The 27,379-nt window shown below is 46.5% G+C and overlaps 1 protein-coding gene across 3 annotated transcripts in view; it reads right to left on the bottom strand.

Annotated features, from left to right (window-relative positions):
- Positions 1-3,093: 3,093 nt before the first annotated feature.
- Positions 3,094-27,379, bottom strand: part of cd276 (CD276 molecule) — a 47,903-nt gene continuing 23,617 nt past the window's right edge. For 2 of the 3 annotated variants that reach the window (XM_029845629.1, XM_029845628.1), the window contains exons 5-8: positions 19,427-19,564; positions 16,289-16,330; positions 11,685-11,723; positions 3,094-3,996 (exon numbers count right to left, since the gene is read on the bottom strand). In XM_029845629.1, coding sequence (XP_029701489.1) covers positions 11,701-11,723; positions 16,289-16,330; positions 19,427-19,564 — 203 coding nt within the window. In that variant the 3' untranslated portion in view covers positions 3,094-3,996; positions 11,685-11,700. 3 annotated transcript variants of the gene reach the window in all.

Genomic DNA, 27,379 nt, shown 5'->3' with positions numbered 1-27,379 from the left:
TTGGGTTTTGGGTTCTTGAAGAAAGAGACGAGATGTTTTGGCTTCTTTGTTAAACTTGAGCCACATTTACTCTAATTCTGCCGTCCGTGGCGTGCAGCGCTGCGTCCCGCCGTGCGTTTCCTGTCTTACATAAGCCACAGCGGTGATGAGATGTTCGAGAACTATCTTCTTTCCTTCACATTCGCTGTACTTTCTGCCTTTTTGACTGTGAAACATGTGCAACCTTGAGGAGACGGCAAACATAAGCATGTGTCCTATCTCTTTATCCCAGCGTGACTTAGCAAAACTTTCATTGGGCGGAATTCAGTTGCATAATATATTTCACCCCGGAGTGGCCGACTGCAGGCCGCGGCTCAAAGCAATTCCGTGCACCTTGATAAGTGGTGATAGAGTATGAAGCGATTCAATGAACGAACCAATTACACGGAGGTCTTGAATCCGGCTCCTCCAGCTACTTTTCTGTACTACCTTCGATTAATTGCATTCACTTGAAGTTCTCTGTATGAAGCCGCCACCATTCGAGCCCGGAAAATACGGCAGAGCTCGGGGCGATGAGCCTGAGGGAAAGCAACTTCAGGCACCCGTCCCAAAGAGGATTTCAGTTCACACCACGAGGGGAAGAGAAACACCAGCGACTGGCTCCGCTTTAATTTTGAATAAGAGGAGAGAAATGACTCACGTGTTTGTGAAATGATAAAATGAGGGTCGGTCTCCATGCTCCCGTTAAGATGTGCGGTAAAAAATGGGGGGAAATGAAGGTTATTAAAAGGTACGCTATTCATTTAGTGTGTAATAAACTTTAACAGGCACATCTGGCCTCCGTTGGGGAGACAGTTATACTGGGAATTTCATTGGCTTTGGTGAAAAGTGGGCATAAAGGTGTCTGCGTGGACGTCTTTGTGTTGGAGTTTATAGCTTGTGTCAGGGGCTTTTCTGTTTTTAAAAATGGGAAAAGGAAATCTGTTTTTTCAGAACTTATTTTCTCAGTGTTTGAGGCTCGGCAGCCGCACAAACCTGTCATGCTATGTTGGTCAAGCTCAGAAATGGTTGTCTGTTGATCTTAAATTACCCATCATTCCCAGAGAGAGAGAGAGAGAGAGAGAGAGAGAGAGAGAGGGAGAGAGAGAGACGGATCGTTTCTGATTTATCAGAAATAATATCGGACGCTATCGCGTTGTGCAACACCACTGAATGTCAGCTGGGGCGCGATTAAATGCTAATGCTAGCGCTTGTCTGAGTGCACCTAATTGGTGATGAAACATGCAGTAAGATTCTTGCTGACATCTGTTGCTGTTTATTAGAAGGCAAAAAGCATCAACATCCCCTGGGAAATGGAGCGTTCCTCACAGATAACCGAGGAGGGCTGCTTTTGTTGTCTCTTACCCAGACTTTGCCCTGTTACCACCACCAGAACAAACGTATGAGTCTCCGAGTTCCTTCCCGACCGACCTCCCGCGAGCTCGCCCGCCCTCTCTAAGTTGCCAACAGCGCTGCCGGCAGCAACGGGGCTCCGTGAGCGAAGGGAAGCGCTCGCCTCACTCGTGGTGGCGGGGCCACGTCCTGGCCTCTGGAGTGAGGAGCAAGTGGAGTTCACAGGAAACCGCAGAGGCTGCCCTCAGAGAACCAAATCTGCATATTGGCACAGAACAGTGATCAATATTTATTATGCTGTGAGCTCTTTTCATACGGGTTTGCACCATTTTAGGCTGAAAAACCTCAAGTTCAGGTGGAGGAGGCAGTAACGACCGTTTCACCTCCTCATCGGGACGCTTTCCACACATTCACACGCCGAACACCCGGAACCAGGAGCAGTCTGGGTTAAATATCTGCCTCATACATTTTGACGTGTAGACGGCGGAGGCCAGGGACCACCGACCTCCTGATTCAATCAGCGGAGGGTCCGCTGGACCACCTGAGCCACGGCAACCTTGAAGGGCAACAATAATCCATCACCAGTAAAGTAAATGTGAATATCGTCCAATATAATTTCACACTGGATTATTTTCACATTGATAACAAGCGTAGCTTGTAACACACACCATTAGGACCATTAAACCCAGCACATTATATCTGGTCAACCTTCCCACAGCCAGCACCTTAAATAGGTCGACGTGAACGTCGTAAAAGGTGGCAAACATGGCCGAGCGGGCGGAAAAATGCAGGAGATGGTTGTAAGTGTTTACGCTGTCATTTCACAGATTTCGCTCTCCTTTAAACGTGAGCAGTCGGTTTCATTCGTCTTCCTTTTTTTTTGTCATCACTGTGGGTAAATTTTCCTTCCCAGTGCCAATTTTTACCACTGTGGAACCTGTTCCCACTGGACCTCTGTCCAATATTCGTACAATGTGAGATTCAGAGGTCTCTGCAGATCTCTCACAGTCAGAAGAAAGACAGTCTTCAAGAGCAGCATTTTCGTTCCTAAATCCCATGACGTCGCTTTTTTTTCCCTTTTTCGGAGGGAAAATGAGCGATTCTCAGAAACCAAATAAACCCCCTTTTTGGGCCCACGGCCACTAATCTGTAATTTCATTTCAGACGGGTGTCTGGGCCACGAGGACACACGGCAAGGTCAAGGGCTACTGTACAGAGAGATCTACACATTTGGGCAAAGCCGGAGGTTTTGATGGGTCTCATCCGGCTTGGGGAGAGGAGAGGAAGCGGTGCGCTGCTCCGGGTCCGGGTCGGACTTGACTCAAGGTAGCGATTTCGCACACGACGGCAACAAACAATCCCAGTGAAAAATCCATTATTCAGAACGAGTAAAATGTTTGGGATGACTGAGCATCTGCAAACAGAGAGGGATTAGCCCCCAAAATAGGAGCGTGTCTAACCGGGAACAATTCAACGTGTCAGAGTTGATCTGCATTGAAATGAAATATTTGTATTACTTTGACCGTAATTCGTGTTTGACTCATTATGTAGAATAGTCTGTTCGGCAGACAAATCAGCTAATGGAAACGTGGAAAGGATGAATTGGAGCGGTGTGGCTAATCCCGCGGGCGCAGGAGCGGCGGCAGTAAACTCGACCTTGCTCTGCATGAAGGAGCACCGAGTGACCGAGGGAACGGGAGCAATAATTACCAATAACCAGGTGGTTTTTACCATGTCGCTTTAATGTGAGTAGGCACTGGGGTGGCTTTGGCATTCATAGGTGCATATTCAGACATATGGCACGGGAGCTCAAGTACCAACGTAAGCAGTAGAACAACCTGCGCCGCCGTAACCCTGCAAGACCCATCCCACACGAGCTGTTTTAAAAAAAAAAAAAAAAAAAGCCGTCGAGATGGTCCGTGTTCATTAAAAACGATTTCTTAACACATATAAGGCTGTCAGGAACACCGGGGCGTATCCCATGGACCATTTGCAGTTTGTCAGAGCTTGGCTAGCGTTCAGTTTCAATTCTTTCAAGTTGCTGAATATAGGAGTGCGGACACACTGACAGGTACAAGTTACTCCGGCGACACGCGGTAATTAGCAGGCGTAGGAGTAACGGGAGGGCTGGCTGAGCTCTCTCTCTCGCTCTCTCTGGCAGAGAGATGGCGATGGCAGCTGAGCTGGGGTCATCTCTTTAAGTGTCTCACTTCCAATTAGACAGGAGATCTGTGGCACATGTCCCGCTGCAGCTGACACAGGGTGATGTCAGCGACAGAGAAGGAGTCCTGTCATGTCCTGGAGCTTTCAAACACTTTCTTGGTGTGTGTGCGTGTGTGTACATATGCAACAAAAGTCACCGGGCTGCATTCAGTCAGTGCGGCGGGCCCTCCGCTGACAGAAAGAGGAAAAAAGGGGCAATAAAAAGTAATGGCACAAGATGCATTTATGTGTTTTTGATGGGAACTCGAGGGAAAGTCTCGGGAAAGAAGATGATGGACTCATCTTCTCAGTGAGGCTTTGACATTCTGTAGAGGGACGCTGGAAATAGTCTCCGGGTTGATGGATGGGTGGAGAGGGATTACCCGCCAGACTCATCTCCTACCCGCTGTCTGGCTCCGACTCCTGGAAACAGATACAAAGACACAGAGTGTGAAAAGACGGGGGCGACTCGCGGGCAGAGCACGATGCCGAACCCCCGGTTCACATTTGGCCTAATATCCAGATTAACTTCAAAAGAATTCCACGATAATCCCTGGTTTATTAGGGGACACCTGCAACGAGCGCAGGCGCCATCGCACCTGCAGGACTCTGCGCTTCCCTCGGATGCTGCAACCTTGAGGTCTTTTTCCATCGCCCCTCCCTCCTCTCTCCGCCATCGGCGCTAAAGCTTGAGCCCCCACGGACCACCCCACTGCTAGCACAGCTAAAGAAATTGTTCTCCCTGCATCATTAAACACTTTGAATTAACTTGGGTGGAATTTAATTATGTCACACATGAAGCTCCCCCACTCGGAGCTCTTAAAAGCAATATAGTAGCTTATGTGCTTGGAGGTTCACTTTTAGATACATTATTCAAGGCAGTCGGCTGTATCAGCCAGCAACTGGACTTTAAATGGATGCTGCGGATGTGCTAATCAGGACGGACCTTTTGAATTCTGATTTCTGGCATTAATACCCCGAGAGGGGCTAATAATCTCATGTGAGCGGAGAGGTTCTGCTCAACCCAGGCGCTCTTTTAAGATCTCCGCTGCACTCTTTTTTTTTTTTTTTTAAAAAGCCACTTCTGATTCGGGAACTACTTTGACTGCTCATGTTTGAAGCACCTGCCGTGTCTTCCCAAATATTTCAACACAGGAAATACCAAAATAGCTCCGTAGTTCTACTCCGTAATTGCCGCTCGTTATTATCGCTTTACTCCATTTTGCACACGACGAGCCGGTGTGATGTCGATGAATCCTAAGCGAAACCCTAAGGGCTACGCTAACAGCTTCGACACGTCGAAGCGAAATAGCAAAACGAGGGGGGGGGAAACCTGAAGCAGTGTTATTATAGTCTGCCTTTTGCAAACGCCGCGTAGATTTCGGAATTAAACCTTTTTTTTATGCAAAGACTTCCCTTTGTCAAAGAATCCAATGGAGCCATGGGGGCGCAGACCTCCCCCCCTGCATCACCTTGGATGCGAGCTGATGGACAGATTCATTTACAGCAGGTCTCTGAGATTGCCCACTAATTTAGCAGCGCTATAGGAGTGTTCACGTGGAAGCAGCACAGTGGATCCAAGCTAATGAAGCGTTGGAAATCCACACTGTGCCCATTTCTTTCCTCATCTGCACTGAAACACGAGGGGCATATTTCATTCTCCCCGTCGGTCACTTCCTTCCATTCTTTCCTCGCCTTTTTTTTTTCATTTCCGTACTCTTCTAGCAGGTCTGTTGCTTTCTGAGATGTGAAAACAAACAAACACTTACTACACTACACTTTTGACGACCTTGGGCCTGGATTATGACGGATGAGGAAGCTACGAATGTTTCTTCATGAACCAGAGGAATTATGAACAATGATGGAATAGTATTACTCTATAGATTGAGAGTATTGTATTTATATTTTAGCAACTTGAGGGAACTACAAACTTCTTTAAGAAGATGCACGACACAAATGTCGTCCTGTCTCTGTCCCATGTCCACCGCAGAATCGTCTTAGTCATTCATATTTAAAGTAAAAAGCCGTGTGCAAAAACAGACTCAAATTTAATAATGCTTTTAAAAGCCCTTTTTAATGAAGTTGTAATTACTTTTATTAATAATCCCTTCGTTTGAAGCAAAGCCTTCGGCCCAGGCGTTGGTGTTCCATTATTTAGAACCACCCATTCTGAATCAAAGTCCAGTCCAGTTTAGCCGTGTAACCTTCAGGCTGGTGATTCAAAACGACCAAGTCCACCTGCAGAAACACGCGGTCGAAAAATCCCAGGTAAATAAATTCCCGGGAATAAAGATTTCCTGGAAATGTCGGTGGAAAAGGGTCTTATTCTGAATCATCCTTCGGTATGTTTCCTTCCGATTTCACCTAATCCGTGAGAAAGTTATTTGGAGATCAGCGCGGCGGTGAGGGCCTCGGTGCAGGAGGAGGGCTGCGCGGGACGGAGAAGACGACTCCGCGCAGCCATCTGCCTCTCTAATGACTCACAAAGGTCGCAACATAGCGATGATGGCCCTGAGTGATGCGGTAATCCCGCCGCCCTTCGCCACAGCCCCCCCTCCACTCCATCCCAGTAACAATGAGACGGAGTGCAGCGTCTGACAGGTCATTCCGTTACCTCTCCGTGGTTCTTCCACAGCAGCAGCATGCAGCACCCTCCTGAAGTCTTTCACCTTTATCAGCTTTTCTTTTAACAGCTACGGTACCGCACCCTCGACCTCCAAATGCAGCCCGCAGCCCCCCTGGTGTTAATTATAAAACACCCCCCCCACCCCCGAGCACAGGTGAGACGTGGAAGTGCATTAATCACGATCCCTCACTTCACTCTGAAGGAGCATCTGAAGAGGCTCTGGTGGGGAACTGAGAAGCCTACGTGCTTCCAGAATTACCAGGAGGGAAGCAAGTGGGGGAGAGCAGCTCCCTCTGTTTTCGGTTTTCCAAGTTGTTATTTACCCAACTGTGTTCCCACCTCTATTAAAGAAAACCTGACCCCTGTGTTCTGGCGTCTAAACTGCTGGATTGTTTACAGCATTACGCCGGTCCTGATGATCATGGCACCTCTGAGAAATTCTGCAACTTAACACAGCCGGTCGGGGCGGAGGACCGTGCCGCCGCTGCAGTGGGGGGGTTTCAGCCGCAGTGACTCGGAGTGGCCGCTATCACCGAACAGCCTCGTGGCGTCTTCTCTCTTCATGGCTTCATCCAGTTTCCTTGTGTTGTTGACTGTTTATGCACATCAGCAACGTGAGGTCAGTTTGGTGGCCTGTTAAGCCTTGAATGCATTTGTTAACCTGCTTCAGCTGCAGGAACACTGACTCACGCAGGTTCTAGGTGTTCCAAAAGCAGCGTTTAACCATAATTATTGATTATTGATAAGTATTTGCTGTCACATTTCTGACAGAGACCAAGATGACGTCACTGTTAGCCCGACAGCGTCAGCCCTATTTTACCTTCTAGACGCTACTTTTCCGTCAATGCAGAGGCCTCGAGCCTCGATCCTTTCGGTCTGCCAAAATCTGCAGATGGAGCCGTGCAAATACAGTGTGAAGGTGAGTGCAGCCCTCGTGACTGCGCTGAGGGGAGCTGAGAGATGGCTGCAGGACTCGGGCTGACATGTTTATGTCCGTGAACTTGCACTTAACCTCATTTCAATGCCTACTTTAGCTCATCACGGGCGTGAGCAGAGGTCAGTGCTTCATAGTGACAGCACAATCACATTACACACATGCTTCACTCCATGTTTTCTCATATACAAAATCGTATTTACAAATGACACCTCGCTGATGCCACGAATAATGGCAGTCAGAGGCAATTGTATTGTACGCACATAAATCACGTAGGCCGGGTAAACAGTCGAGAATACATCCTTGTTACCCGCATGCCACAAGTCTAATTTCTCCAGCAGTGGATGGATTCCTCAGCACCATCATGCGTTCAAAGCTACACAGTCAACTCATCTCGCCATTCAGTAAACAGTATGTTTATCACGCCCTCGTGACAGCGGGGGACTGCTCGGCGTTTAGCTCGGTGCCATCTGTAAATTCTCCGCCACTGAACATTGTCTTTGATAGCTTGCCTTTGTCAACTGCGAGCTGGGACTCTTTTAAAACTGCCAGATCTTCTTCAGCCGACAAGACTAACAGTAATTAAGGCTTAAGAGCTATTATTTTGCTCTTCCCGTGGAAGAAAAATCGTAGATGTTCAGAGCGGACGAGTCAGATTAAATAAGAGAAACAGCAGCGGCCCTCTTTAATTTGGTGACCGCTGGCAAAGAGTGTTTTGTTTCTCCGGGCTGGATAGGTACGGAGCGGAATGGTAAGGGAGCGAAGGACAGGGAGAGGGCTGGGGTTAGCGATGATGCTAACGGTGTGTGACAAAGACTGTGACCTGGCGGCCAGGCCCAAAGCAAACTTCACCATCGCCACGGTGCTCTCATCTGGCCTCACGAACGGAGCCGCGTGGCTCCATTGCGTGACACCTGCTGCTGGGGCACAGGTGCGTTTGGTGGCATCTGCATGTTTACTGGCGTTACTGGCTATCGTTGATGTGGCACCACGGTGCCGGATTCAGATTATGACGGGGTTCCATCATTACAATATGTGTGATACCCACATTTTTTGGGTACCAGAGTCTTAGAAAATGCAGATGCTCCTGAGATTATTACGTTTCCCTCTTTGTTGTGAATCCATTTCTGCTCGTCATCTATAAATTCCCACCCTATCGTCACGGAGAGGCCGTTGCCTGTGCTCGTGCGTGCGTTTTACTTAGTGTGCGTGTGGTTTTCAGCGTTGCCACGCCGCTCATCTTGCACTCGGCTTCTCATCTGCATTATGAGTTTATCTATGGTAGTTAATTGAGCCCAGAGGCAGTTGGTTTCAATGAAGGCTCCTGTGTTTTTCTGGCAAAACTAGGAGAGAAAGAGCTCTCTGGAGAAGGCGGCTCATTGTCGAGAGGCAAACGGAGCAGAACTCCTGCCGTGTTCATTAGCTGCCATTGATCAGCGATTCAGCTGCTCTGAAACTCCTACTCCTACACACATATCGCCACTTCCATGTCCTAAAATTAATACAAATGCAAGAAAGTGGAGCCAACGCAGCACTTTTCTCGTTAGAATATTTCTTTCGTGCCGCTATTTTGATGCGAATGGATGTCTGCCAAGGTTTTCGGCGGTGTGCAGGGATTGCTATGCAGCACATTTGTCCATTCCAGTTTGCTGATATCAATACCAGCTGCTATTTTCTGTTATTGGCTTCCCTCAGAGGCTATCATCGCTGCAGCCCATTCCATCACAGGAGATGTAGTGTAGAATGAAGCTGCAAGGTATAAAATGGCAGATAAATTGCCGAGACAAAAGCATAAATAATGCAGTGATCAGAGGTACTGGAACCGTGAGCTCCTCTTCGAAACAACTCCTGGGAGAGAGTCCAGCGTAAGTGCCCTGTCTGACATCATCACCGTCCCCCAGGTCTCACCTGCCACGTACACAAGGCAACAATCTGAGCTATTCTACAGTCTCTGGCCTACTGAGCCTCCTGCTTTGGAGTCATTACTAAAACTACCCCATCACAATATTTTACATGACAATCAGTTCAGATTCCTTTTTATATTTCACCCAATTCGGACGCCCCACCGCCTCTCCCCCACAAACAACGATGCCTTTTTAAAAACCAGAACGAGTGGATATGTTGGGCAGGATCAAATTAATATTTCACAACTCTGCTGAACAAGCAGAGAAAAGGGCCATTACGTGACACTAATTGCACCTATGGGGACAATCCATGCTCAAAAAGAAACCGGCCCCCTCATTTTTATTTACGGACAGGTCACGTCGATGACCGAGCCGCACCATCTGAGCTTTGCTTTGCTCCTGTCGTTAAGCATTTTTTTGGCCTCCCATTTGGACCATCTTCATCTAAGCCTGGGTCAAGAGCCTGAATGACCTTTCATTAACACACATATAAAATATGTTTTAAAAAATGTAGAATAGACATGAAGGTTGGAGGTGTTGGTGAGTTACAGCTGGGTGGTTTGAACCAGCATTATTTAGAACAAAGCAGATAATCAGTTGACCTGCTCTTCAAGTCTCATAATTCATCTTTGCATTAGCTTTGGCACTTGGGTCTGCAAACAGTGCAGACGAGTGTGGATTTATGGCTCCTGACGTAGGAGGCATTCGCACTGCGAAGAGAATCGAGAGGAGGAGATATTCTATAACCAGCAATTTGACTTAAATGAATAGGCGACTGTAGAACCCTACTGCTCCATCAGCTGTAATCCCAGGTTCAGAAATATTAATCTGTCAAACGAATCAATACCCACGAGAACACTAGTACACCTGAGCTGCTGAACATGGTGGCAAAGCAGCAGGCACACGCTAAAACATGTCCTGCGGATGCACATTTACTGTGTGTAAGGATGCTAGTAATGAAGCAATAAAAGTCTGGGTAGATAAACACCGGTCACAAATGAAGGCACGCGTCGATAAGGCAAAGGTTTATGAAAACAAAGCGCCGCCTGACTTTGAAAATGACTTAATTAAATGAAATGGCTGGACATGCCACGCTCTGCATAGATGCGCTAATCGATACCAAAGCTGCCACACAAATATTAGAATAATTGATCCGGGATGATTCAGCAGCGGGGAGGTCCAGGGGCTTCCACCGTATCACAAATACCATTAGCAGCCTCGGTGAAGGTCAGTGGATGTTACAGTAATGACAAATGCCCCCTCTTTCACTCCTAATGGCCAGATTTTATTTTGGCTACTTACAGATAATTACTTTTCTGCACCCTCTATCATTCGGGAGCAGCTCTGCACAATGCACCTTTATGGCGGTGACCAATCAGGGCACGCTAAAGACAAGCTTCAACTGCCCTGCCTTATAATAAAATGGTATTCAGGCTAAAAGGTACGGGGAATTAACTGTGGCTCATATACAGCGGGAGGTCTCAACTGGAACTGCTTTATTTTTATCTTCTTTGCAGCAAACCAGGAAGTGCAGAAAAGAACTGCTGATGATTCTGCAGTTCCCATGGAACTCCATATGGACGGAACGGAATACTACTAATAATATAATAAGTAACTCTAAATATCAGGATTGCAATTGGCCAACTACAACGCGGCACTTTCCTGAAAATAGCCAGACTCTTTCCGGGCCTACAGAGGTCCATATGCTGTACCCAGAGAGGGACACGCTGCCTGATGCAAGTGGGCCACGGTTGAGCAAACAGGGGGTCGCTGAAGAGACTGTCCTATTTCTCTTCCCAAGGGTCACTATCTGCTAACACTATCTGCAGCGCCTGCCTACCACTGTATTAGTGTCGCAGTCCCTGTCAGACTCTTGTTACAGGAAAGGAAGCAATGGATGATGATCCTCATTCAAAACAGACATTAGGGTTAGGCTTCGGAACGTTGCTAAATCCATCAGTGCTTTAAACTGCACAGTTGACTCAGTTGACCTTCTGTCACTGACCCAGCATAAAAACACAGAAGGGGAAATTAATTTATTTCATTTAATGTCTGACTATAATCGGCACTGTGTAACACTTCAGCTTGTTAGTGCTGGAGGTTTTCCCACTTTCACTTCACCAATTAAACAAGCAACAGTATCTTGATGTCAAAGGGGAAAAAAGATTCTCCTCAGACTAACAGAATAAGATTTAAATTGTGTATAATGAGCAAAAAGCAATACACACCATCAGATATACAAGTTTTTCACAACAGCTGCGCTGCAGGACAAAGAGAGCTGAAAGCCTGGTCGCAATGTGGAACGAAGATGAACAAAGTCTGCACCGCATCGCTTTTAAACCACACAGTTTTTGATGGAACAGATTATGCATGGCCCCCAGCTCCTGTGTTTGCCAACAATTTGTTGCGTCAGGATGTGACCCTGCATCGCCTGAAATCAAAATGTCAAGACTTGTCATATTCCTGGCTGCTGAATTAATGCGGCCGAGCCTCATTATGGCAGCACTTACCCGTAACCTCAAGAGACACTGTGTCCTCTAGAGCATTAGTGCTAACAACACCAGGCAATTGTGACAAAGGGGGGGGGGGAAAGGTGTGACATCTGAGCAATACCTAAACATACACACACACACACACACACACTCACCTTTATCTCCCTTCCTTTAGCTCTGCAGCAGTGTCATGGCTAGAAGAAAACAGGAGAAACACACAAGATTGAACATTTAACATCAAAACACTGTCATTTAAAACCTCTGTGAGCAAACAGTGCAAAGTGGTCACGTCAACACAGTGAAGATGATGCGAGCACCATCATTACGGGCTCTGTGTCTGTCCATCCCCTCCTTCTCCTCCAGTGCTCCAGCTCTGTGCACCACCAACCTCGCCATGGCTAACAGGAAGCAGAGGGCACAGCGCTTTATTTAATTAGTCACAGCAGCTGAGTGCTCATGTGGAACCAAACAGGGGAGGCAGATCTGGGGAAGTGAGATGGATAGGCACTCTGGGCCTTGCCTATGTTGTCAGAGGAGCATAGATTACATGACAGAGGGGGTAATGTAGGGTGGGGGGGTGGCAGGAGGATATAAATGTCTGTACAGGGGGATTCATTCCTGGGAAAGGATTGCCTTCACTCCCAAACTCCTCTTGTGGAAGCACATTTTACGCTGTTATTCTGTTGGATATGCAAAGCAGCCTGCACGGTGATGCACAGCACTGTCGTCATTAGCTGACAACGGTCATTATTCCAAATGATTTAGGATCTGCTACTTTTACGCTCTTCCGACAACGATCGGACGGCCTCTCCCTCGTAACCTGTGCGGCAGAGGTTAGCAATGTAGCTCAGCGCGCGGCGTTGCTCAAAAGAACACAGCGTCCACAGGAGATGTGTGTATGTATAAGTAATCATCTCACTTATTTACTTGCAATACCAGCGTGTGATAAATGTGCAACTCCCCTCATTATTCAATGTTACACTAGTTGGCCTTTTAACATCGAATCGACATCACTAAGGGTTCACCCTTGAAGAAGGCTCAGTAGTAGACACCTAGTTTACAATTTGTTGCTGAACCAGCAAGGAATATGAGAGCGGAGCTTGAATAATGTGTGTGCAACTATTAAGCAATGGTGTGCAGGGAGCTTATTTAATTAGTGCTCTTGAAGTTATCCAGTGACCCACATCTGATAATGAAGGCAACATGAATGTTCTATTTACATATCTTTAGTCTTGTGTAACGGTTGGGAGTGCCCAGCAGACGCAAATGTGATGCCAGTGAAACGAGAGGACATGTCAAGCCAAGCTGCCTGTGGCCGCCTTCCAAGGCCTTCTCGATTCAAACTGTAGCTATGTGGAACGGATTGTGACCCGCAGCTTTGTCAAAGTAGGTTATATGAATACCGAATGGAACTTTTTAATAAGCCCGGTAATGCTGTGCGCGCATTGTGTGTCATTTGAACGACACATTTCACGGCCTCTGCACCCGCTGGATGAGTTAGTGCTGGTGAATTTAGGTTGGTGGAATCCAGTTCTCGTATGATCCAGCCGTTGATTAATCATTTGATTGACTGGTGTGACGCCGCCAACCTGGGATCATTTATGTCATCTGTCACCAAGAAAGATTGGAGTTGAAAGTTCTTAAGGTCTTATGGATATCATTGTAAAAAAACCTGTTCTTTACAGGACAAAAACAAGTGGTTATTTCAAAGTTAAGACGTTTAACTAATATGATTTAATAATGCTACATGGCACAACTTGATTGGTTTGTAATAATAAATCCTACAATGCAGCTTAATTGCTATGTTCAAAATGATTGTACAGTCTAATTATATTTAATCATTTGTTATATTCTCAGAACACTCTGCCATCTTCCGTCGGTGAATCCATTCACTCGAGATGCTCCTCTCTGATTCCCATAAGAGGCATAATGTGGATATTATGTTTCTTGTATGTTGCGTTTTATTGCTATTGATGGAATGGGAGGGGAGGAGTAATCAGCCCAGAGGTGACTTTGGCCCAGCTGCAATTGTCCTTGTTTCTGTCTGTCTACTTAGGAGTCACCTTTATGCAGCCTCAGCCAGCCAGCCTCTCAAATCAACACATTTAGGATGATGAGCTGCCCAAGTTTGAGGTTTTAATATGATTTTAGTCGCTGTCATCCATCTTTCGGTGGTGACCTTGGCGTGAATGGGATGAGGAAGGTTGGGGCTTCCTTCTGTTTGCAGCGCCTTTTATTCAACCACCTTCCAGCGCTTCGGTTATTAAGGGCTAGTAAAAGTGTTTTGCAATCCCAGCTCCCTTTTCAGAGAAGGAGGCAAAATGTTACTTCCAACAACTCTTTGTCTTAAAAGAAGTGGGTCACTGAAGAACGCTGCCTTCCGGGGGCTTTGTTGCTAAGGCGCCACTTCTTGGAGTTTGGGATTTGAGCAAGGCGGGACTGTTGCTAACTAACCAAAGCCTGCTGCTGTTGTGTCACTACAGCCCCCCCCGCCCTAAGCACCGCATTATAGTTAGATTACTGAGCACAATTTCAGGCGGTGGGGCAGTGGTGGTGGGCAAAAGCAAGAATAATAAAGGCCGTAAATGTCCACATGTGGTTGCGCTGTAGATTGGTAGCGTGGTAGTGCGGTGCGATAATGTCACTTCTCATGCACGCACCGTGTTTCTGTGTGCGGGAGCAAATAAATCCAGTCTCAGCTCCAGTGTTTGTTAAACACTATTTGCTTCTTCTGTAAAGGCAACAAAGGGATCCTAACCTAGCGCAAATAAATGAGCCCCGGTCTTCAGTTATCACTGGTTATTGTTCAAATCAGGCAGGCTTTGAAAGGAGAGGCACGCTCTCCTTTGGACAGCTCATTAAGATAACACGCAAACGTGGCTCCCCCATCATCCTGGGTTTATTAAAGTGGGGGCTCATTTCTGCTCCTTTGTCTCAAGCAGGAACCCCTGCCTTTGTCAGCACAACTGGAGCCAGATGGCAAAACAAAGCGTTCTGCCTGGAGTGCTTACAGAGCGATCTCAAAAGGCAGAGCCATTAGCGTGACTTCACCGTTCCACCGCCCACAGCATCCACCTGGATGAACCAGGTGTACGGCCGATGACGACAGGCTGGCGGACTGAGCTCCATCTCTGAGATCTGCTCTTCTCGGCCCTGCCCCGACAGCCAACGCTGAACTATTAAGTGGCCCTGGTTATGGGATGGCCGACCCCACTCCTGGCAACAAAGATCTCTCTGAAACATTCATGAGCAAGGCACCGGCGAATAAAAGTCATTGTCCCCCTTTGCTCAGAGACTCTCCTTCAGCTCTCAGCTTATTAAAATCACATGGTATTAACTTTGGCGTTCACTGAAAGGCTAAATAATTCAATCAGACTAAAGAAGGAGTCAAATGAATAACTCTAATGACATTAACACTTGAGGGAGGACTGCTCAGGACTGTGAGAGGTAGCCACAGAGGCAGGCTATGCAGGAGAAACCTGCCCAGCTTCTAACACTGTAATTAGTTCTGGAGTCTTAAGGTCACACCTAAGCAAAATATCACATCTTTCTCATCACGGAGAAAGAAGCACCGCCGTTTCATTTTCGCCAGCTCTGGGGAAATTGGCGTACACACAGGGCATTTGGGTGCCAGGGAGGGCGGGATGCAGTAGCATTCATAGTTCCATAATATCCCATGAATGCCGAACTGGATGGGAATCTAAAGAGATTGGGAGCCAGGTCAAAGACACTTTCTGTCCGGTTCCTCGAGTCACTCCTGAATGGTGTTTGTGGCGTGAGAGTGTGCACGAACCTGCTGCACAACTGAGGGAGCCGTGTCACTGGGTGGGTCATATTGATGAGCCGCTCGTTATTATTCTCCTCAGGGTTTAGAGGTTTCTGTGTTGTGTCCGCTGATCAGGACACGCCTGCCAAATATCAGAATGTTGCCGTAACCACTGTGCACGCTGGCATGCAGAGAAGCATGACTTTAGCTTCTAGGCTTTATCAGGCAGGTCCACATTCATGTCGTCCACTGGAATATGTGAAATGTTAACCAACGTTTGTGTCCCCATCCAGGCCCCACCTCGTCTGTCGACTCAAAATTACTACATCTGAATGTCCTTTGCTCCCTGACCAGTTAAAAACCTTCAGCTCGCTTTGGTCATCGTAATCATTTTTAAGCACCTTCAATTTTGCACGACGCTCGTGGAACTTGTTACCATTGAATTTATAGACAACTTAGATTTCATTGTTTAAGCTGCAGCTTGGGGGGGGGGTCAAATGTAAAACAGCTTGCCAGGTTGCCTGCATCCTTAAACAAGTGCCTCCCTCTCTCTGGCTTAAACACCCACACACAGAGGAAGAGTTATGCCACTGGGCTGCTGCGCTGAATGGAGTCGACGCCTGGAGCTGGTCTCATTTCTCTCGCGCGCTCATGCTTCATCAGCCTTCATTCACACTTCAGTAAACAAACTTAACATTCAGTTACTTGTTTTTGGGTCGCGACCACCCCGCCACCTGGATGTGATTTTAGAGAAAACAAATTACACTGTGGGTGGTTTTTCTGTGCTCTTTGGCAATTTTTGGTCTTTAACATGACTGCTGAGATTAAGTGGATAACGTCATGTGCCGCTGTCTGTTTCTGCCTGTGTCCTCACAGCTTAAAAGGATTCTGAGGGTCATTTAAATTGGAATATCATCGGTTCCTCTCAGCTTTAGCTGCTGTGGAGTTTTGCAGCTAAAGCATTGAGCAGGCCTCTGCACATGTGCCACTGACCTGTCTTTGACTCCTCTTCTTCCAGTTCCTTGGCCTCTTCAGCTGTGGGGAGACAGAGAAGTCATTATCGGCGGTGGCCACGGCACAAAAGCAGGCGATGTCGTCCCTTCACCGCGTGCCTATGGTGAGCTGATCCTTCGCAGCTTAAAGGACAAGCAGTGGAGAGAGGGGTCCGCACAATGGTGTCCCTGCTATATCATACACACAGAGCCATACCCATCCTTAACCTCTTATCCAGCCCTTTCGCAAAGACGGTAATCACATTAGGCTTTAGCTGCTGGCTCTCTCAAAGGCCACTGCCAACAGTGAGCGATGGCAGCTCACTGATGGGCTGTCACACTTCACACATGGGGTACTACGTGCACACACAAAGACAAAAATAGCAAATTAAGAGTATTTAAGCAGCCGATTTGAATTCTGTGGTGCCGATAGTGCCGCAAATGAGGCTGAGACCCGCTGTTTGGTGTCTGACACATGAGATGAAATTGATAATTGAGCAAAATTAAATGCCACGGTGACTCAATTCATTTGTTTGTGATTGCTTGATTTTCCTTGACTTTTACTGCAGGAACTGTAATTCTCTGGGGAAATTAGGCATAAACTCCTTATTATTGCAGCAGGAGATCACGCTGAAATCTGTATTCCTTGAAATTCTTTTTTGCCAGACAATTATGATAAAGTATCAGGTCAATCCCTTTACGACACTGCGATGAATATATACTTTCTCCGCTTTTGGTGTAAATACGAGCTCTATTAGACTGACTATTGTCTAACTTAGGTGCACATTGTCCGTGTGGCCCTGTTAAAAAAAGGTGCACTTTGAAACACAAAAGTTAAAATGCTGGAATTGCGCCGCAACATCCTGTTTACCTTCATCTCTTTGTTCAACGGTTTCAGATCAACTCACCCACCACTGTGGCAGCAGTGGGAATGTCTTGGGGGGGAACTGCTTTGATAGCAGAGTTCATTTAAAGGAACCTTAAAGTCTGTGTGAAGACGGGGGCATGCAGAGGGCAGGGAGTGAAAACTTGCAATTTCATCCCCCTATTGGCTATATTTGAAAGGTGTGTGTGTGTGTGTGTGTGTGTGTGTGTGTGTGTGTGTGTGTGTGTGTGCGTGTGTGTGTCTCTGCAAGGTGGACAAAGCAGGCAGTAAGACTGTAAAAGTGCCGATACGCCTGCATAGCAGCGATGCACCACTGCTGCCTTAATCTCTTCCAGCACTGCTGTGAATTCATGAGCATTTGTAAGCAAAAGCAAATGGTCCCAGTTAGTAAACCTACAGTACTATAAAAACGCTAATTAGTTGGCCTAATTAATTTATTCTTGCACCCTGGAAGCAGCCGGGCCTTCTTCTCTGTGCATATTAAGGCACCAGGCTTAAAGACAGGCTTACATATTAACTGCAGCAGGATTTATTTTCAACAGCTGATGAGAGAATTGGACGTGTTTTAAATAAGAAAAGTGTCTTTAGGGTCGTTTTCATTTCCTCTGCACTCTGACAGAAAGTGATATATGCTGTAAGTGTGTGTGGCAGGGATTTCATGTGCACACAGACTCAACAAAGCCTCTAGTTCAGGCCAACCTGAGGGTTGACCTCTTTTTAACATCCCCATCTGTGTGCTGAAAAACCCCCTTGGGAAAACACTGATTCCCTCATGACTTTCATCCCTCACACAGAGGAGATCCGTTCCCGGTCACCTACACATGATCTCCAAACACACTTCTGATTAAATCGCACACTTATTTAAATGTAAAATAAGCTTTGAGGGAAAGGAGGCGGCTCAGGATAGGTGGCTGAAAGCATTAGACAGGGTACACAGCTGTAATGTAAGGATGTAAGACAGAAGAAATAGGAAACTGAGCTTTACACGCAGCTGCTGTGCCACAACCTGTTCTAGAACACGTTCAGTTTCTCCACACACCTTATGAGAGAAACTAGAAATGACTCCTTTCCCCTCTAATACTGACCGCTCCCCTTTCACCACCCAGACACGGCAAGAAGAGAGTCAACTTCTATCTGGACATACCTGGGAAAGGCATTAAAAGATAAGACAACCACAATTAGGTTGCTCTTTCCTGCTTCTTGCTGCCCTTGCAGCTGTGTATGTGCATAGCAATCCTGTTTTTAAGCCTCTCCATGTCTGTATTCATAAAATATCATCCTATCAGCAACGTACGAGCCCGTGCGACATACGAATAATTCAGCGTTCTCATTTCTCCACCTTTGTGTTTGTAAAACACGCGAGACTGCGGAGACGTCGCCGGGAAGAGACGAGAAAAAGTCTTAACATTTAGATAGAGGTGGATGACCACACAATCAATCTCACCTTCGATGTCAAGGCTGCAAACATAACCCTCCATCCAATCCGCTGTAAGAAAAGCCCCACAGCCAACGGAACCTTTTTGCCCACGGGGGGACCTGCATTATATTCTTCTTTTTCAATTTTACTTGATTTTTTTATGTTCCATGGAGCTATTTACTCTTTTCTCTGCATCTGTCTCACTTCCATATTTATTTTCAAACCTCTGGGCCCTTGGTGCAGACACTGGCTGACCTTTATTTAAATGTCTCCTTCACTCTGGGCAGCTGTCATTACAGCAGTGATAGTAGCTCTGCACTGTCTATCTCATTTCTGAACTTTTTTCCTTCGCACTTGCGGGGATCCTTAGCAATTTTGCACAGCTAATTATTGGACCCGCGTAATGACGCTCTTCTTGGTGGACAATATGTGTCCCACCATCACAGACCCCGCCTATGAGCATGAAGCAGACATCCTGTCGGAATCCTTGAAGCTCCTGGAGCAATTTCTATCCCGACTAACGCCTCTCGTTCTCATTGTGGCGGCCGTAGTTCGGGACAATATGTGGCTATTATGCAGCTCATCTCATGCCGCACCAACTGAAGACTGAAGAAAATGTCCACTTAGTACGCCCAAAACAGAAATAAATGCAGTTATGTTTAGATCACTAATAGCTCTAAGGCTGCAAATGTTGAGATGAACATTTTTGTTATAATACAGGCCGAATGCACCCTTTTATGGAACTCTGAGGATGGAATCCATTTTTCTACCATTGCCAATGAACTTACTGCCTTCCTTCTGAGAAAATGGTGGTGAGTCACCCCCGTTCGCTTTACCTTCTCTTCTGGCCTCCTCGCAGCTCTCCTTGATCTTCCTGCGGCAGACAGCAGCCAGGGCAATGAGCAACACGAACAGGCACACGGCCAGGCCAACTGTTACCCACAGAGCCACTGGGGGGAATGTAACGTTTTGACCTGAAGAGAATGGAGGAGAGAGAGAAGGCAGAGCCTCATTATTCACTCTCGCACAGCTAAAACAGGATGCACGACTGTCACTGCTGTATCCATCACCATTTATTCCACCACGTGGGACCCTTGATTGTCCACTGTGCACGACAGACCCGACGATTAGCATCACCTCACTCACTGCTGCAGCATCTTATCTGCATTGGGTTTGACGTTCAGAGCTTTCAGAAGAAACAGAACCTTTTCTTTGTGCATTTCACTGGCATCTAGTTAAATCACTTATGTCTTTAAATTGTGCCCAGATGGCAGATAGCTCACCAGTCATGCAGGGCTGTGTTGTCATATCACTCAAGCAGCACTGGCGCAGATTTACGAGGATGTTGGCACCAACTGTCCATCCCCATTCCTTCTGCTACTCATTGCTCATTTGTCATCATTTCTGATGCATTTAATACTGCAATTATCACTTAAATCTGGATTGATATTGCAACGCATTCTACCAACAAGAGACAAAAAGATCTGCTACAAGTTTGACGTACAGTCATAACATGGATGTTTTTTACAGCAGTATAATTAATTAAGAATAATTCATTCTGATCATTATATTTATATGATAGTTAGCAGCATTGTCTCTGCAAACTTTAACCCGATGAAGAGAAATAAAACCAGTCAGCAGGACAAAGACAACGTGTCAAAAACAAGAAAGACATTTCCCCGGAGTATACAAGTGGACAAAGGGGAGAAGAAGAGAAAACAGCAGATCCGCTAAATAGCTGTGTGTCTGGCGCAAGCTCAAACAGGCCCCTTTCAGAGAGCGCCCACTCTGGGCAGATAATAGCAATAATAGAAAAACAGAAAAAAGAAAGACTGGCACTGCAATGCCAGTGGAAAGATGAAGCATCTGTAAGGATTTGGCCTCGGCCGTGAAGCTAAACAAACCGGCCACAATGCCGACTGGCCAAGATGGAGGGTAGAGAGGAGGGGGGGGGGCGCTCAGGAGCCACTCAGTCAGCCAGTTAGTCAAACTGTTAAAGGCCACATAAGGACAAAGTTTACGTTGTGTTTTGAAATAGCGTCTCCAGAAATTACAATTCCAGATTTAACTGTGACATAAACTTCTAAATGTTACATTAAAAAGCATAGATGGATGGATGGATGGATGGATGGATGGATGGATGGATGGATGGATGGATAGATAGATAGATAGATAGATAGATAGATAGATAGATAGATAGATAGATAGATAGATAGATAGATAGATAGATAGATAGATAGATATGAAATATCAATACGTTTCACAGTACTTGAGACACTGTAAAGACCATGGAAGTGCTACAGCGACGGGGGATAAACAACCAAATGTCACAGAAGAGGGAGAAAATCTGGAAAGTCAATCTTGTCATTTTGATGAAGCTGCAGATGCCTCCCCAGGCTAGTCATGAGTGATGATGCTCTGGCTTTATGTCCACACAGCCCTGCACTCTGTTATATTTAAGGAATGACCAACTGAGGGCCACTTTTTATCATTATCAGAAGAAAAACTAAACACGCATAAAAGAAGGCATGACGACAGAAATGTCCACGTAAAGTAGCGAACATGTGGAGCTCTCCGTGACGAGTGAAGGAGCCGTTATGCTCTTTCTTCCTGCTCTCTTTTCTCATTCTCACACCTACCCACCATGCGCTCCCTCCCGCAAGGCAGCCTGATAAAGACAAATGCCATAGTCAGCTATCATTGCTAGGCTGGGGCCCACAGGGCTGCAGGATCATATTTTTCTTTTTCTCCTGTTTGATGATGTGATTTTGTTTTCTTCAGAAATAGATTTGTTTCTAATGGCTCTGTTTACCTATCCTCTCTGTCCCTTCTCCTCTTCCCCCTGTGCAAAGGTAAAGACTGCACTGTCACATCTAGATAGATAGATAGATAGATAGATAGATAGATAGATAGATAGATAGATAGATAGATAGATAGATAGATAGATAGATAGATAGATAGATAGATAGACAGATAGATGTAGCTCTTACACTGCTTCACCATAGGTGTGTATCATAGCAGGCCTCTGCCAAGGTAAAAATAGATATTTAATGGGGACAACCAAGAGTATGATTAAAAAGAACCCCTCCATATGGCACCGCTAGCACAGAGCGCATCACCGGTGAGAAATGAGGCTCCCTTAGTCACTTGAGAACACTACAGGTCACTGGCAAGGGGCCAGCATGAATATTGTTTGGGCTCTAGTCAACGTGAGAGCCACGATTTTCAGGCATTTCGCAGGCCCGGGTGTTTTCTATCCGGCACCTTTAGGGGAATAAAGTGCTCCTAAGACTCGCTTTCCTGTCATCTTGGTTCTGCAGAGCAAAGACAGTGCAGATCAAAGCAGCTTTCTCTCCAACTGTCAGCCCAGTTTTACCTGCCTAGAAGAAACCTAGCTTCTTAAGCTGTGACCAAAGGAGATTAATGTCCCTTGACAGAAGGATGGCTTGAGGCTAAATAGAGCCTCAAGGCTCATTGTAGACAAGCCGGAGGGATGAGGCAGAAGGAGAGGAAGTGTCATTTAGGTTTCCTTTCATTGTCAGGATGAACACCCTGGCCTCGTTCCTGATTGCGAAAATAAAGGGCGGGCAGTGGCGAGATATGTAGAGGAGTCGCGCTGATCACAGAAGACCGATGTAGACCAGGAGCCAGCCCAGGGACAGAGCGGCAGCAGGGCTCATCTATGCTGGAGGGTCCATATAGCCCTGGAGACTACAGAGGCACAGCCGGTTCCAACACTGGGAAGAAGGTTATATATCTCTCCAAAAATGAGTCGCATGGCAGAGATGGCGACATCCATCCAGACAATATAGCAAAGCAGGGAAACAGTGAGTGAAGGAGACGTATAAGTCACCCAGACAAACACAACCCCCGCTCCCCATCACATTCAAATGACTCTGGGATTGACTGAGGCATACCACAGCACCTCCAGGAAATCAAATATGCTCTCTGACATTTGTAATTTAACCGTCTTTATTCCGTTTCGAGGTAGAAACACCAACCTCACACGGAGGAGGCAGAAATAATAACAGCGGCGCTAATAGAAAGGAGATGGCCTTGGTGTCGCAGGACGTGGATTAGCCAAAATGAAAAACATGGGCATGAATATCGGTATTGCATTGAAAGACCGACTCGGAATTTGTTTCAATCAGCGGACTTTATTATCAATCTGGAAGGTGTTGATCACAACCTGCGCACACTTCTAGCTTCGGAAAGCGGATGGCCGCGCAGGCACATCAGCTGTTCTTGCAATATTTCTCAATAAAAGCTAACACCAACCCAGGGAATGGAAAACCTCCCTTGTAGAGGTAAAATCTGGCAAACTGAGATGGATGGTTACGGGTTTTTGTCCTCACAGCATCTGTGCTCTCAGCTTTATTTTTTTTTCTCGAGCCTCCTTTTGCATTTCAATAAACTGCTTTTAAGCAAGATGCTGCCTTGTGGTCTTATTGGCATGCAGGAAGGTGACATGCTCATCTCTTGGATGGCCCAGCTACAATTTACTTACACAATTTGCCTGACATTATTGCCCTTCCCTTGACGCCACGGGCCCGTGGCAAACAGGAGAGTGTGTGATGTGCAGAACTGCACATTAAAACAGAGTAATGGCTCTGCATTTATAGGAATAAAGTTCCTAACGGCCCTCTTTTTACTCAGCAGGAGAACTATAAAAAGCCATCTGCTGGTGATGGGGGAAAAGAGAGCAGCAAATAGAGGTAAAAAAAGTCTTTGAAGGTTGTGGGGAAGGAAAAAAAAGACGTGACTGAATGAGTTAGCATAAAAAAGCTGCCGCACAGATGAGTTTGCAGCTTCCGTGCAGGACGGTAAACACAGTGTTTTCTCCAATGTTAAATTAAGAGAGGTTAGGGCTCAGGCTACCAGGTCAATATGGGATGTGAACTGAAAGGCTACCAATGTCTACAAATACTAACAAGCAGACTTGTGGGAGAAACCAGGGGAGGAATTTCAGCGGGAACGCAGAATGTGGAGGAAAACCTGCGGCTACTCTACCTTCTTTGGTGGGAAACTGAAGGCGGCTTTATAAATCATGAGAAGGGAGCACTGGGACCACCTCTGTTTGGATGGTGGAATGATGATGGGTTCTCTGGACTCGCTCCTCACACCCGATAACCAGTAAAGACTTACACTACTGACACCCCCCCCCCTTCACTTCTGAGGTGTGAAATCTGCTTTCTAATGTAGTCCTCCGACTTCCTGTTGAGTTGGCTTTGCAGAAATCTGTGCAAGACTTGACCAATTTCCCCATTCTATATGCTACATTGTATTGAAATGTACAGATTCATGCTGGGGGCCGTCATATTTTCCCCAAAGTTGTTATTGTGATAAAACCGATGAGTTTTTGTGCAAACGCACCCATGGGGGGCGAAAGGTGGGAGGTGGGCCGCCAGAACATAGCAGGAGATGATTCCACTGGCGACGGAGATGTGCCAGGGGCAAGGTGAGAGTGGATTTGCTCAACTTTACGAGGTAAGCCCTTACCCAGCAGACTGGCTAATTAACTCAATATAGAGCTCGGAGCACACTGCATGGTTGTCATGTTAGCAAAGCAGAGGCCGTGTTACCAGCAGAAAGGGCGTGAGAATTTGTAATGGCATATAAACAATGGCCCGGGGTACAGGTGGGCAGTCGCGCCACAATAAACTCCATACCAGGGGAGGCGGGCGCCCCGGTGTGCATTTGGCAACATCATTTGTTCTCCCGGAGAATGGATTTTAAATGTCATGTCAAAGTGCGCGGCCGGCATCGGCTCGCTGCATGTTAACCAGCGCGCACGTGCACCCCCCCCACTTCACACTGAAACAAATGCACATTTGCATGCGAAGAAAAGGGCACGTGAAGAAATCGAGTCAGAAAGCTAAATGGAGACAGGCGCCGACGCAGGAAAACACGCCAGCGAGCGTGAGGGATGTTTGAAAATGGGCTCCAGCTCTGACAGCGGCGACGGCGCGGGACGTGCACAATGCGAGCGCGGTTGTTGAAGCCACTCTTAGTGATAAGAGAAGTCAGCTGTGGAAGGACACTACAGAAAAGGGCTGACTGGCACTCTCAGAATATTCTATTCGGAGGAAAAGTCCCGAAACACGGACGCGTACCCAGCATTCAAAGGGACAGAGATTTAGTCAATGTTATACACCTTTACAATTCAACAAGCTGCGGCTGTTGCTGAGAAGGACACACTCTTCTCTTCCAAAATTGTGTGGGCTGCCTCGCCATTGGTCTGTGGTCCTCATCTCAATCCCGCCAGGCTAGCTGCCTCTCAGCATCGCCCATTCCGTGTTCTTCCCATCCCCGCCCGGACCTCAATTAAAAACTCTTCTGGTCGCGAGTAGCTGACAGTGAAGAGTGATGTGTGGAAGTGATGGAGCCTGTGAGTGCGGTATTAAGATGTTGGAGGAAGAGCGGACTATTGATTTCTTTTCGTTTCTCCTTGCTTTGCTGGCCGTCTTTACAGCCGGAACTCAAAGCCGTTTTGTGTTATTAATTAGCTTTAAAATGAGAGCTGCCTGGTTGGTTCTGGGAGTGAAATCACTACTGGCACCCATCAGTGGCAGAACAGGGGAGAACAGGTAGCTGATAATGAGGAGAAGGAGACAAACTCGAAGCGGAGTGACAACTACAAGCAGGGATGAAAACTCAGCCGAGCCATTTAGAACAAAGTTTACACACTTGTTGTCAGGTCTCATTCGCTGCTACGCTGCTGAAGTAGGACTGATGAGACGGGTGAGCTTGGCGTCACACTGCTGATCCACCCAAGACCCAGAGGATGGTCTTACATATATGATTCAAGGCTATCTTTAATGACCACAGATGAATAATGAGTCTCATTGTTCAACTGGTCTAGTTAATGCTAATCTGCTTCTGTTTAAAGTCATCGGACAGAAGTTACCTCCAAAAAGTCCTCCTCGGTAGCCCAAAATACAGCTGTCCAGAATTACAAACTTAGGGGACGTTTGGGTCCAAAGCGGAGGGGCCAAAAGTAGATTTCAAGAAGCAGCTAGCGAAAGAGAGAAGATCCAGGGTGGCCTGCCTGATGTCCCAAGTCTGGGTGCGGGGGCCGCTAATGAAGAGACATTCACATGGACAACGGTCCACCTCCACCAGGACCACCAGAGGCTCGTGTGGGTGTGGAGGGAGAAGTGCTCCCCCTGTGACCCGGGCCCAGATTAAAGTATTTCCAGACAGAACGCCTCAACTACGGATTCTCAAGAGGACCTCTGCTAAGTGCACTTGTTGCTAAAACACCTCCTGCATTACATCAACCGCCTGCAAAAACCAGGTGATAAATCTCATCCGTGGCGACACCTTTAAACCTTACACGCAGTAAAAGCACTTTCTTTTATGGTCCTGTGTTGTTAATATGTAATAGAAAAGTGCCGTCTTCATCTTTAAAACATGAGCTACTCAAAAAGACATAATCCCCATTCAAAGGTAAAGACACTCCGTAAACGGCGGCATGCGACTGTAGCGTAGCCCCAAAGCAACGTGGTAACCAAAGACCACCAAAGAGCCTTCACCTCGTCAGAGTGCTCCACTTCTTAATATGCCTCTCACGCTGCAGAATTACTGGGAGAATCTATAATGATAGGATTTTTTAAAGACATGTCTCTGTATGTCTTTGCCTAGGGCTCTCATTATGAGACGGCGTTTCTCATTTTCCTTTACTGCGCTCTTTGGTGGCGGCTCAAGAGACGCGCCCAGACTCTCAAAGCATCAGAGCCGAGCTGACTTCAGACGCGGAAGCAGAAAAGCTTCTTCCCATTAGCTCTCCATCAGAAAAACAATCCCGGGCTGACGCTGAGTTGCTTCGTTTGGATGCAAATAAATACAAATATTAAAGGCGCGCTCCCGGTGCATTTAGGCAGGCAGGTTTAGCACTAATGGTTTCAGCGAAGGTGCACTCTTCTTACTTCTTCTAATTTATTTCTCTGGGCAGAGCTCTGAGAACAAAACACTCGAAATTGAAACAGTTTATATTTTATTTAGGGCATTTCCATGAATACAAACATGTCAGGAGACGTCGGATAGAATGTTTTACTTATGAAGAAATAAAATGAAAATAAAGCACTAATAATCCAGGAAGGACTTGAGTATACAAAGGGAGCACACAACAAATATAAAGCTGAGTGAAATATTCATTATTGGTAGCTGGTAAAGTACCAGCTAAGATACATTATTGCTATTTCAGTACTATAACTAAAAATTAGTGCATTTCCACCTGTGCTCCATCACCTTCACTGATAGGGAGAATAACTCATCCGAACACAACCGCCCGTCCCTCAGACAACTTTCTAAGCACTCAATCACCCTTAAATGTCGTTCTTATAGCAATTAGTTTAAAGTTTTCGCAAAGGAGCTGTTTCAAAGTCAATGTCAAATGGAGCTCCTCGCAACTCGCCGCTTAAATGCACTTTGTCTGCCGCCTTTCGAAATATGCCATCTTTGATAGAAATGACCCTGGAAATTTCTCGGGAATTCAGCTAAGAACGGACAGAGACTGCGTGAGTCAATGTCAAACATGAGACATTGTGTTACCAATGGAAGAGAAAATTGCTGCTAAAACGAGGCTAGGCGAAGATAGGCTAAGCTAGGCTAGCTGTGAGGTTGTATCAGTATTGCCAGGCTTTTAGACGATATCATCTTTTCAGATATCATAGAGCCTTTCGCAGCCTTTCGATTGCATCACCTTTAAATCATCTAAAATCAAGATGTACCATCTCAGGACAATGGGATTACCTTTGGTGGTTTTGCTGGTTGAGCATGGCAGCATT

Source organism: Takifugu rubripes, chromosome 13, assembly GCF_901000725.2.
Source record: "Takifugu rubripes chromosome 13, fTakRub1.2, whole genome shotgun sequence".
Classification (NCBI taxonomy): domain Eukaryota; kingdom Metazoa; phylum Chordata; class Actinopteri; order Tetraodontiformes; family Tetraodontidae; genus Takifugu; species Takifugu rubripes.
The sequence above is the reverse complement of the archived record's forward strand: the minus strand, read 5'-3'. Positions and strand labels throughout refer to the sequence as shown.